The following is a 13,799-nucleotide window of genomic DNA, read 5'->3' on the forward strand; positions in this document are numbered from 1 at the left end:
GATCCAGAGCTCAAATCATGTTCGTTTTTGTTGAAGTGAAGAACACGAGATCAATTCCTTCGAATTTGTTGTTGTAAACTGGAATTGTTAATCATCGAAGACTAGGATTTGCATATAGATCATGTTTCTGAGCTTGAATAGTGTCAATCATCAATAATTGCTGAAGTTGAATTTTAAGCTTGATGATGAATGAGAAACTAGTACGAGTAATGTAGCAAAAATATGAAATATGAATGAGAAGCTTGATTTGTTATTTTGAAATTATGTTATGGATAAATTGATATGAATAAGTGTCGGTGTAATTTGAAAAGTGATTTGGATAAATTTCGGTTTAGATTCGGTAAATGAGATTCGGTAACGAATGAATCTCATTTTGTTGTGTTTGTGTTTTGGTGAGATTCGGTATCGAAAAATTTTTTGAAAATTTTTCGAAAAAATTTCGAAGATCTTCATATCTTCATGATGAAGATGATGAAGGTTTGAAGATTTGGTTGAAGGTTGGTTGAAGATATATGTGTTTGTGTTTGAAGGTTTGAAGGTGGAGGGAAAACATTCATGAATATTCATAAAGATCTCCTTCATGTGATGAAGGCCTAAGCTCTAATACCAATTGTAGGATCCTAGATCTCATGAATACCATGAATGTGAAGAATAACCATTAAGATTGAGAGAGAAAGTCAATCGGTCAAGATTGACTTCCACGGCTCTCTTGAAATCTCTACATAACAGTGGCTAAACTTAGCTAATCTAGGGAGCCTTAGATCCTTTATATAGCCTCGTATAAAGGATCCTCCATAAGGCTAGGGAAACTCGTATTACTCCTCTCTCGGGGTTCTAACAACATGAACAAAACAAAGAAGTCAAATTACCTATTTTGGTAATTTAACTTTTGGGGATCAGAAAGCTAAGTTCATCATTTCCCTTTTAGACATGTCACAAGATCAACTAGCAGCCAATACAACGGGTCAAAGTGCAGCAACAATTCAGCAGATTTCATCATTTGTACATGGGGTTCCAAAGTAGTATCGGAGCCATCCCATATTAAGAAATAACTGTTAGGATACTTTGTGTATAAAACACCAATCTCTTGTAAGCATACAAACTAATTCAATATGTATCAAATAATCAAAGTTATCAATACAAACGATCAATTTCTTTTAATTTTATCATGTCATACTTTGGCGATTTTAATTTATTTAATACTAATATTAACTTTGGTAAAATATGTAGATCCGGCTCACCATTCACCATCAGACAAACGTTGTAGCCGATTCATTCAACGCGTGTTCCTCCTAACTTTTGTGGATCATAAAAAAATATTATTCTTACTATTATTATTATTATTATATTATTATTATTATTTGCCAAAATTATTCTAATTATTCCAAGATGCCAATTTGTCTTCACCTAATCATCCGAAAACATAATTTTTTGTCTATATTCTATTTGTTTTTAATTATGTTTCATAGTAGGTTAACATATGCAACACGTATTCTATACAACATCGCGTAATTTTGAAGTCCCATAGAACAATCACAGATATAGATAAAAGAAATACTGTGCAATTATTATTATTATACTATACATGATACGTATGATATTTTTAGCAAAAGAACAAATTTTCAAATGCTACCTTGATCGATAAAGTAAACTTTAACAAACAACCGCTCCAAAATTTATCCCTAAAGAGGGGGGACGCACCAACTCCATCATCAAAAAGTGAAAGCTAATAAATTCATCCCTAAAAAGGGACGTGGTAGTGGTACATGTCACTTTTTATGTTTTTAGCATGACCGTAAAAATTGTGTCCTGAATATTATGTTCACATGATAATAAAATAATACGTAGTAAGTGCTAAGGAGCTTGTGTAGGTCAGAAAGACCCAACATTGTTGTGTTTCAGAAAACAAAGTGTCATTTTGTTGAATCGAATTGGGTGGAATTATCGTGGGAGTTGTACTGTTGTAGTCAATTCAGGTATATCCAAAAACAGATGGCAGGGAAATTTGGGGTATGTTACTTATCTGAGATAACAGTTACTTCAAAGTGGTTGATAAAATTATAGAAAAATTTTACGTGGCAATAAAAGGGAAGTGGATTGGTTCGAATCAAGAGTCCAACATCGTGAATGCTTATGGACCTCACAATGATAGAGATAAAATCAAGATGTGGTCTAAACTTGAAAGTCTGATTACTAGCGAAGACACATAGTGGGTTCTTTGCAGAGATTTTAACGAAGTTCAGGATCTGTCTGAAATATTTAACTATGTGTTTCATGTGCATAGAGCTGAAACCTTTAATAACTTTATTGATAAATCTAGATTGACAGATTTTTTCTTGGAGGAAGGAAATTCATGTGATTAAGCGATGATAGAATTAAGTTAGCAAGGTAGATCATTTTTTCACTCCATAATAAGAAGAAGACAAGCAAAAAACAATATCTAAGGGCTTACCATTAATGGTGAATGGGATGAAAACTCGGAGTTTATAAAATCGGAGATTTTTGATTTCGTCAAGAGGCGGTTTAATGAGGAAGATAGCAACAACCTAGTAATTGAAAATCTGACCATAAATAAACTGTCTCAGATGTTGCTAATCATCTCGAATCTCCTTTTAGCGAAGCAGTTGCCTGGGAAGCGATTAAGGATTGTGGAAGTTCAAAGGCACTGGGTCCGAATGGTTTTAACCTTAGTCAAGTCAGTTCTCAAAGGCACGGGGACCGAATGGTTAACCTTAGTCAAGTCAGTTCTCAATAGTTTTTCTTTGTATTTTTTTCTCGCTCTATCGTGCTTCTTCGTGTGTGTTAAAAGTTCTTGAGAGTTTAAGACGTAAATTTTTATGGGTGGGTCGCGTGAGTTCTCCAAAGTGGATTCGGATAAATGGGAAATTACTTCTTCTATATGGATCCGGGGTTTAAATATTGGATTTCTTCAACCAAAAAATTGGCTTTAATTTCCAAATGGTTGTGGAGAACTCGGATCTCGGGGAGATCTCGTTTGGACATTTTTAGGAGATCCCGGCTTCTCGAAAAAATCTTGGGAAAATCTCGGACGTTGACTACTTTTTAATGTTTTTAGTATAAATTTATATATATAAATAAATATATGTATATTTATATACATTATTACGAGATTTACAAAAAAAAAAATCGAGAAATGAGTGACAAATTACGAGATTTTACGAGAAATTCGAGAAATGAGCAAAAACAATTTGAGAAATCGTGGCTTTGACCAAGTTTGACTCCACTGACCCAGAAATCTCGGGAGATGGACCTCTCGTCTCGATTACCTTTTTTAAAAACGAAATTTTCGAGAGATCTCAGGAAGAAATAAGAAGATTTACAAGACTGATCCGATAAAAAAAAAACAATAAAAATGTGCAAAAACCATCCGCCCACTATGAGTAAAAGGTGGATAGATAAGATTATCACTTTCCATTACCTCTAACATAACCCAATCACTCTCTAATCTCCATCCTTATTTAAACTTCTAAACATATTTCCACTTCGTACCTAAACGGTTAAACCACAACCCACTTTCACTTCTATCTCTCAATCCATTTTTTGTTAAGCACACAAAAAAAATAAAATCTTGTAAAAATGCTTCTAAGAATTACTTACTCCAATACCAAAAGGTTCTTCAAAAATACCATAGAAAACTTCAAATCTTATTTTCCAAGAGGCTACCAAAGGCTACACAAAACACCACCATGTAACCCCTTTTCATGCTCCGGCACCCGTAGTGGCGTTATACCACACACAAACCACTCCAACCGCCACTATAAAGTATCGGAAAAAACAACCAACAACCATACAAATGCGGCCGAAATTAGCCAAGATCAAACAAGTAGTATCATGAATCATAAAGAACCAAACTTGATCATCAATCAAAATCAAGTTGATGGCACGAAACAAGATAACAAGAAGAAATATTCTGAAAAATATGAGAAAGATGATCATGATCATCAAGTGGAATCATCAATGTGTTTGGTTACTAGAAAATTAAAAGAGTTGGAGATGATGGATGGATATAACGACCTTGATCTTGTTCTTGATATCGAAGAGGTTCTTCATTACTATGCAAGATTAACGTGTCCGGTTTATCGTGATATTATGGACAACTTTTTTGTGGATTTGTATTCAAGGACATTCAATCTTTCTGGTGTTGATAATTCACTTGTAAAAAATGATTCGTTTAAATTAAAAGGTGATGTAATTATTGATTAGCATAAAGCATAATGTTTTTCCGTTTGAGATAATTAATCTACTGTGTATTGGGATTTGATATGACTTTTTTGCTCATATGGTTTTGATTTGTTTGACCACTTTTAGAAAATGTGGCGTGTCATCTAAAAAGGGGATTTATTGTTTGTATTTCTTAACTAGATAGTGTGCTATGTAAATAATGAAATCAAGAAAATTATGGTTTATTAGACGATGTTCAGCTATAGACTCATGTATAAACAAAATGGGAAATACTAAGGGCACATAATAAACACAATCAAGATACTACAATTTTTTCAAAATTAATATAAATTGTACCAGTAATTAATATTTCGTATAAATAGTAATGCATGAGTTTAATAAGTAAACTTTAAGTTATAAATGGAAATTTTAAGTGTATTTACTATTCCTTATCTTATTTTCTTAAGGCACTACTTAGCCAAACCCATCTATCTATAGTTTGTATTAAAATCCTATAATGATGATGTCATTATTAGATTAATTTATTTGTTAAGAAATCTATCTATAGTTTGTATTAAAATCCTATAATGATGATGTCATTATTAGGTTAATTTATTTATTAAGAAAAAATCAAAAAGAAAAAGAAAAAAATTTAAGCATAGTTGATGATGTCATTAATCTAAAAAAATTTGAATTAAAATTAAATCTTATTAATTGATTATTATTATTAAATTTTATTAATAATTATTTTAATTATTAAAGTTAAATAATTTTGAATTATTTTAATAAATTATTTTGAATTGAGTACGAGAGAGTATAAAAGCTAGGCACAACGAAACCAATTCTAAATTTATATTTTAATTTACACTTTTAAAATAAAATGACAACCAATATTATCTCTTATTATTGGATGTGGATTGTTTAATATGCATTTTAGGTGTTTGATGAAATGTTTAGCTGACGAGTTTCTTAGTCGGATTCTGTGGTTCCACGGGTCATTAAACTAAATAACTTTAGCATTTACGTTCACTTAATACCTAAAACATATCATTAAACTGTTTCGTTTAAACAAACTCGTGATTCCACGGGTCATTTCACTAGTCATTAATATATAACGTGAAACAATATCATTGAGATAAAAATTTTAATTTGTAGTTAGTTCCCAAATCATGAATTTAAAAAATTAATTTATAATTACTGAAAGATTTAATTTTTTAAGGGCCTATTTTTGTTTACGAACATGGCCGTCAAAATTAAAGAGACAGCCCTGACAGACACATACAATACATAAATACATACATACATATTATAGTATAAGAAATGCCCAAATCTATTATTCATCTTGACCAAAAGAGTCGTTTCACCATTTTAGTTTTTTATTTTTCAAAAACCCAGATTTATTAGAGAGATAATACCATCACAACATTACATACAATGTTATTATATTATGTTAATTTATTTACCGGAGGTTTTCTAAAAGCAGTCTATCTGCTTTCAAATAAAAGAAAAGAAGACAATTTAATCTTTTGAGTGGATAACTGATTTTTCTTTTATCGTTCGGTAAAGAAGGCTCCATATACTTACCATAATTCACATTATAAGATCAAATATTGTTCTATTATAATGTCATTCTTTGAATAAATGTTATTCTTCTAATTCTAATCAAAAACCATTTTTAGCAAGCTAACTCAAAAAGTATCTCAAAATTCATAGTGATAATTCTATGACAAATGATCTAATATATAACAAACCTCATGTTTCAGGAATAAAATAGAATAATACTCTTTTATCAGCTCTTTGGCTATCTCTATTATAAGGATTTATTTTCTTATATCTAGATATCTTTATATTCATTTATAACTAATGATCATTAATATGCTACAAAACTACAATACAATATTAACATAACATTGATGGAAGGAAAGAGTGTTGTTTGACGCTTTAAAACACAATTTTTCATATCGTATCGAATTGTAGCATCACTCTATATTGATCATTTTTCTTATTCTATTTTTTTGAAATTACATTTTGAACGCCATTTTTAGTTTTTGTAAGTGTTTAATTCTTAAATTTAATTAATTTAATTTGTAATTTCAAAATTTTTAACTAAAACTCTATTAGATGATGTTAACATATATAAACAACATGGCGATTATTACACACCTTTGTTTAGCAATTATTTTTTTGTGCAATCATTTTAAACATCTACATTATGTGTATTTAATTGATTATCATTGTACAAAACAATATGTTTTCGGTAAAATATTTCACCCGTACTAGTTAAGACATATTTATTTTGTTAACCTATATCGCTTGTAAATAGGTTTAACTCGGTTTTATTTTTATTTTATTTTGTTAACCCTAAGTGCTAATTAAGACATTAGTTAACGAAAATATAATGAATGTGAGTCACCATTGATCTTGGACAAAATTTGTGGTAAACAGAATCCTATGTGAATACATGAATTGTGTGTTGCATAAGGAGGGACAAATTTTCAAATTGACTACAAATTGTTATTGTGTGGTCATTATTCAATTGAATATAAAAGTTCTTTAAAATAATAACATTTGTAATAATAATTCAACGTCTTTTAAAATAATCATTTAACTACTTTTGTAAGTAAATCCATTTTATCTTATATATTTTTTTTGTGGAAGGCAGCAAAACAAATTCATTGAAATTAGACAATGCTCAACAACATACAGCGACAAGGACTATCAGATACAACTAAAGACTCGACAAACACGACAATAATAGACTCGATAATTAAACAACTTGATTAGCCGTGATCATCATAAGCATGAGGAGTTGTAATCCACTTGTTACAGTCTAAAGAAAGCCGATTTGAGCGATTGGAAATCCATTGGAAGGATTTGACTTGGATCTCAGCGAGAGCTAAAGGAACGCTCCAACACTTCTTACCGAATACCTTAGAATTGTGGTTGTTCCATATGATGTACCTGCAAACCCATTCCACTGCTTGACACAATTTACAGTCAACCACCAAGCTCCCAGATATTCTTTTGCCTTTAAACATGTCATCCAAACTCGAATAATTGTGATTGCTTGAGTTCCACCAACGAAAGACCCTATCCCATAATTCTTTTGCGAATTGACACGAGAGCATCACATGGTCCCCAGATTCCAAATCTGTGTTACAAACCGGACAACGAACATAGTCCAGATCAATGCCTCGCTTGTCCAAATCCACTCGTACCGGCAACCTTCTCATTTTCGTTCTCCAAATAAAAATTCCCACTTTTAGCGGAAGATAACTATTGCATAATGTAGCAGTCCTCTCAGCCATATGATTTAGCATATGTTTATTCAAAATTTCAGTGAATGCTTGAGTTGTGAAAAACCTTCTGTTATGCATCACCCATTCCCATCTATCTGACTCGCCAATAGAGTAGACAAAGTTCCTGAGATAATCTTCAAGCTTGAGAACTTCAGCTGCTGATCTGCCCCTTGGAGTATGTTTCCAATTCCAGTTGAAATTCCACGAAGTGCCATCTTGAATCAAACGTTCGGAGAAGAGAGCGTCTTCTTGTGCATCTAACCTGAAAATCCTACCAAATTTCTCTTGCAACATGTGATTGTTATGCCAAATCTCCTTCCAAAACGATGTGTTGTACCCATTACATACTATTTTTAAGAAGGAGTTTTCAAAGATGATGTTGTGTTTCGTCAGGTATTTGAATAGCATTCGAATGACCCAACCGATCCTTTTCTAAAAGTCAGGTTCTCATTCGAATGACCCAACCCCCCGTCCCTACCATATATACTTTTGATAATATTGACCCAAAAAGAATTGTTATCCACCCGAAAACGCCACCACAATTTCCCCAATAAGGCTAGATTTTTAGCCTTTAACAACCCGATATTTAACCCGCCCCGTTCATAAGAAGCAAGAATGGTTTTCCAATTGTACCAACCCCAATTGTACCTAACGAGGTTTAGGTACAATTAAGAAGTTCACCGTAGAAAGTTTCAGGTATTAATGCACAAGTAGTCAAGTAAGTGCTATCTATAGCAAATGTATGTCAGAATGCAATGGCTAACTATCAGGTTGTAGTCTAGACTCACTAATGCGTCCTAACGATCATGTCAGACACAGTAATGCATATCCTAGATCCCTACAACCAACACTCTGATACCACATGTGACGACCCGACAAAATCGCCATTGACGGCGCCGTCAACTTAGGTACCGTTACGTGGTCATAGTCCCTAAATGAGACGCGTTTGACCAAAATTATGTCGCATTCATTTGAAACGTGTATGACTTGCAAAGTTTTAAGTTACCAAACGGTTAAGTTTACAGAATTTGTAAAGTATAAATGAAATAACTTGCGACATAATATAAGTTAAAAATCACGAATGCTATCAATAGCGTATGCATGTAAACATTAAGTTTGAATCCAAAGGTGCTATCACTAGCGTATGCATGTATGCTAACCCCAAGCAAGTAATTAAAGTGTGCGGAAGTATGTATCAAGTAGCCAAGTATGAACCTGAGAAACATATAGAAAACTGTCAACGAAAAACGTTGGTGAAATCATAGGTGTATTTGTAAACGTTGTTTTTAAACCACAAGATTTTGTATGAAGTTGATTATCCAAATCGTTTGCATTCCAAAGATGTTGTACGTTTGTGGAGCACCCAATTATTAAGACTTAACTGTATACGAACCCCGTTATCATAGTGTTAGAACCTACACTATACCCGAAAATATATTTCATCCGCCAACTGTAGCGAACCATTCGAATGAGGGCTCGTCTGTGACAACCCGGAAATTTCCAACCAAATTTAAACTTTAATCTTTATATGTTTCCGACACGATAAGCAATATTTGTTAAGTTAAATTTCAAGAATTTTAAACTATGTTCATACATTCATTCAACCTCGACCAAGTTCCAACGATTCACGAACCATTAAACGAATATGATTATATATGTATATGTGTATATATATTATAACTTGAAACGTAAACAAAATATTAGATTAAATACTTTATATGATTGTATCTATTTCAAAATGTTTATCAATGGAATTAGAAGATAAGATCAAATGATTGAATTATCAGATATATTGAATTATGATTACAAGTCTCTGTTGAAAGGCCCACGTTGATTTGAGAAATCTTTCCATTTTAACAATATTCAAAAAATGGTAAAGTGATTTATAAATAAGAACAAATTGTCAATCATTGAGAACTAGACAAAGGATAGTGGAAGATTGAATCTTATAAAGACTCGATTGATCTATTTAGTTTCAAACGTACAAAAACGTTTTCAGTTTAAAAAGAACTTTATTATTAAAACGTATATAACTTTTATAAATATCTAGAACCACATTTGACAACTCATTACTTAACTAGTATGATAAAGATAAAGATAACGATATTTATATTTTATTTTATTAAATATATATAACAATTTAAATTAATATTATATATATTTATACGCGTATTATACGTACATAGTTTTATACTTTTACTATACTTAAACTTTACCTTTACTTTATTGTTACTTTACTTTAACTTTAATAATTCACTTTAATAATTCATACTTTAATAATTCACTTTAATAATTTATACTTTAATAATTCACTATAATAATTCATACTTTAATAATTCACTTTAATAATTCATACTTTAATAATTCACTTTAATAATTCAAAAATCTATTATAAATAGAATTCAATAGGTTTCATTATTTCATAGAAACTTGAAAATATTTTTCTCTAAACTCTCTCAATCGATTTACATATATATATTTACTCCGTATTATTTCAAGATATTATTAGTATACATAAAATATTACGACGGAGTGCTGTCCGAGTGATTTCAAAATTGTTTTTCGAGTAGGATAGGATTAAGGAAATTATGGGTTATAGCTTTGGAGGTGATTGAGTATGGTTCATGGGTATGCTCGTGAGGTCAATATAGTGTTTATTATTTCCGTTGCGTCTATGTACCTTTTCTGCAATATTGAATCTCAATATTGATACGTGAGTACTCATAATTTAACTTTTTCATACTAATAGTGTATCCCTGACTAGTGCTCGAGTATTTAGGATTATGCATGCTTGTACTTTTGATATTGCCCTTAGACAGGTTAGGTTGAATCTTGAATTAGTTACACTTGCGGTTGAGATAAGGTATAAGATATGCATGTCCTTGGAAAACTAGCGAAAAATTAAGAACTTTTCCTTTAGATATCGAATGGTTTCGATGAACGGATTAGAAGTTATAATCAATTGAATTTTCGATATTTTTATTAAAAATGATTATTATTATCGTCGTTTTTATCGTCGTTCTAGTTTTATCTTATTATTATCATTATTATTATCTTTATCAATAAAAGGGATTTATCATTAAAAATTGTTATTTTTTTTATTATTACTATCGTTATTATCGTTAAAGTTATAATTAGTATTATTATTATTATCCAATTATTATTATTATTATTATTAGTATTATTATTATTATTATCATTATTAATATATATATCATTATTTAAAAATGGTTATTGTTATTGTTATTATTATTATTATTATTACTATATTATCATTAAGATAATTATTAGTATTATCATTAATAATGTTATAGTAACTATCATTATTAATATTAGTGTAATTAAAACAAATATTTCTAACACCTAATTATTTTGATTACTATTATTATCATTATTATGAACACGATATAAAAGACGATTAAAAGCTATTAAACGAAACGATTAGGAAATAATGAGTAAGAGTATCATGATGAAATTAAAATATTATAAGATATTGATTTAGATAAAATTATCGTTCTTATTATTTTTATCATTACTATTATTATTAAAAGTATCGTTAGTATTAAAACTATCATTTTAACAAAGATTATCATTTTAATAGAAATGTCATTGTTACTATAAAATATCATTATTATTATTATTTTAAATAGAATTATTATTTTAAAGATAATATTAAAAATTATCGTAAATATTAAAGTTATCATAATTAGAATTATCGTTTTATCATAATGTCATCTTATTAATTATAAATATTGATATTTTTATAATAATAATTATTATTACAAAATAATACAACTTTTACTTACTATCATTATAGATATTATTTTATCAAATAAATATGTGATACAAACATATTTTACTACGTGTAATAACTTACTTTAATAATACCTATCATATTATCTTTATGATATTAAATGAACCCTATAAATTTTATTACTTAATATATATAAAAGTATATTTTATTATATAAATTTAATATTAAATTTTATTTATTAATAAATAAATTATATTATTTACTCTAATAAATCTTTTAAAAATATTTAAAAATATAAAATGACGATATTTAAACTATATATTAATCATGTATAGATTTTTGGAAATTATTTTGAGTCAAATTTACTTTTGTTGACTTTTGCATATTAGTCTCGAGCATTAGGATTGTGGTACACTATGACTTGACCTAATTTATTAGACAAATATTGACTAACACATAAATATATATAATTAATTTAGGTTCGTGAATCCGAGGCCAACCTTGCACTTGTTCAATGACGTTATATGTATTTTTACTACGAATAACAGTATGGTGAGTTTCATTTGCCTTTTTACCCTTTATATTTTTGGGACTGAGAATACATGCGCTTTTATAAATGTTTGACGAAATAGACACAAGTAATTGAAACTACATTCTATGGTTGAATTATCGAAATCGAATATGCCCCTTTTTATTAAAGTCTGGTAATCTAAGAATTAGGGAACAGACACCCTAATTGACGCGAATCCTAAAGATAGATCTATTGGGCCTAACAAACCCCATCCAAAGTACCGGATGTTTTAGTACTTCGAAATTTATATCATGTCCGAAGGAGGATCCCGGAATGATAGGGGATATTCTTATATGTATCTAGTTAATGTCGGTTACCAGGTGTTCACCATATGAATGATTATTTTTGTCTCTATGCATGAGACGTATATTTATGAGAACTGGAAATGAAATTCTTGTGGTCTATTAAAATGATGGAAATAAATGATTATGATAAACTAATGAACTCGCCAACCTTTTGGTTGACACTTTAAAGCATGTTTATTCTCAGGTGTTAAAGAAATCTTTCGCTGTGCATTTGCTCATTTTAAAGATATTACTTGGAGTCTTTCATAGCATATTTCGAAGAACGTTGCATTCGAGTCATTGAGTTCATCAAAGATTATTATTAAATCAATTTATAGTTGGATAGTGGATATTATGAAATGGTATGCATGCCTGTCAATTTTCGATGTAAAGAAAGTTTGTCTTTTAAAAACGAATGCAATGTTTTTAAAATGTATCATATAGAGGTCAAATACCTCGCAATGTAATCAACTATTGTGAATCGTTTATAATGTATATGAACGGGTCCTTTCAGTTGGTATCAGAGCGGTGGTCTTAGCGAACCAGGTCTGCATTAGTGTGTCTAACTGATAAGTCGATAGGATGCATTAGTGAGTCTGGACTTCGACCGTGTCTGCATGTCAAAAGTTTTGCTTATCATTTTGTGTCGAAAATTAACTACTTATCATCCTCAGGAAATTACCTGCTTATCATTTTTAGTCTAAGACACGTCTTGCTGCATTGATTACATGAATAGTGTATAGACAAAAATTCATATCTTAGCATATCTGCTAAATCATATCTTATCGTATCTGTTACTTTAAACTTTGCCTGGCATATCCCGCAAAGTCCTCCGTAATCTACGAAATCTTTTTATCTATATATATATATATATATATATATATATATATATATATATATATATATATATATATATATATATATATATATATATATATATATATATATATATATATATATATATATATATATATATATATATATATATATATATTCTATGTAATTAGAATACCATCCGTTAGCCAAAATCATTTCATATCGAAAAAAAAAATCCTTTATCCAATCGTACGAAATGGAATTCGTCATCAGTTCAAGTCACTCAGATTCTGAAATGGAATCCCATTCAAGCTCCGAAAGCAGTGTGACTGGAATAGATCAACCAATCAGTCATCACCTATTCTGGATGAATTGGGGATGGGTTCGTAGCCTCCTCAATCATTGGAGACAAGAAGAAGGTGATCCCTTCCATCCACCACACTGCCCTCTTGACGAAGAACCTGAAGCACTTACCGGTGAACCTGTCCGAAACACCATTTTCTCGCTCATTTCCAGAGTATCTCGTCATGATTATATATTACATCAAATTTTAGATTTTATTTATCCGCTCGTCCGAACCGACAATCACCCCGGTGTAATAGAAGAAGTCAACGAGCTTCGCGCTAGGGTAGTGGCTTTGGAGAATATGGTGCAGAGATTACAAACACCAGCAGCAGCATCAGCAGCATAACCAGTACCACCATCATCAACGCCAATAGTACCATTACCACCTCCAACCACAACCGCTTCGTAAACCTCAACTTCACAATCTGTCCCACGAGCATCAACGTCATACGCACCATAGATACCAAGGAGTACCAACAACAATAACTGACGAAGTATTAATTCATAACTTCATTGGAGAAACATTCCGCGGCGATTATGTAATCTCT

At 30.4% G+C, this 13,799-nt stretch overlaps 2 protein-coding genes across 2 annotated transcripts; one reads left to right on the forward strand and one right to left on the reverse strand.

The window, feature by feature from the left end:
- Positions 1-3,552: 3,552 nt before the first annotated feature.
- On the forward strand, positions 3,553-4,224 carry LOC139871465 (uncharacterized). Its single transcript, XM_071859175.1, has one exon. The coding sequence runs from the start codon at positions 3,598-3,600 to the stop codon at positions 4,222-4,224; it is 627 nt and encodes a 208-aa protein (XP_071715276.1). The 5' UTR covers positions 3,553-3,597.
- Positions 4,225-6,962: 2,738 nt separating this feature from the next.
- LOC139871466 (uncharacterized) lies at positions 6,963-7,775 on the reverse strand. The gene has a single exon (XM_071859176.1). The coding sequence runs from the start codon at positions 7,773-7,775 to the stop codon at positions 6,963-6,965; it is 813 nt and encodes a 270-aa protein (XP_071715277.1).
- Positions 7,776-13,799: the final 6,024 nt, after the last annotated feature.

This window comes from Rutidosis leptorrhynchoides, chromosome 10 (genome assembly GCF_046630445.1).
Source record: "Rutidosis leptorrhynchoides isolate AG116_Rl617_1_P2 chromosome 10, CSIRO_AGI_Rlap_v1, whole genome shotgun sequence".
NCBI lineage: Eukaryota > Viridiplantae > Streptophyta > Magnoliopsida > Asterales > Asteraceae > Rutidosis > Rutidosis leptorrhynchoides.

Coding starts and splice junctions, on each gene's coding strand:
- LOC139871465 (XM_071859175.1), top strand. CDS start 3,598: ATGCTTCTAAGAATTACTTACTCCAATACCAAAAGGTTCTTCAAAAAT.
- LOC139871466 (XM_071859176.1), bottom strand. CDS start 7,775: ATGTTGCAAGAGAAATTTGGTAGGATTTTCAGGTTAGATGCACAAGAA.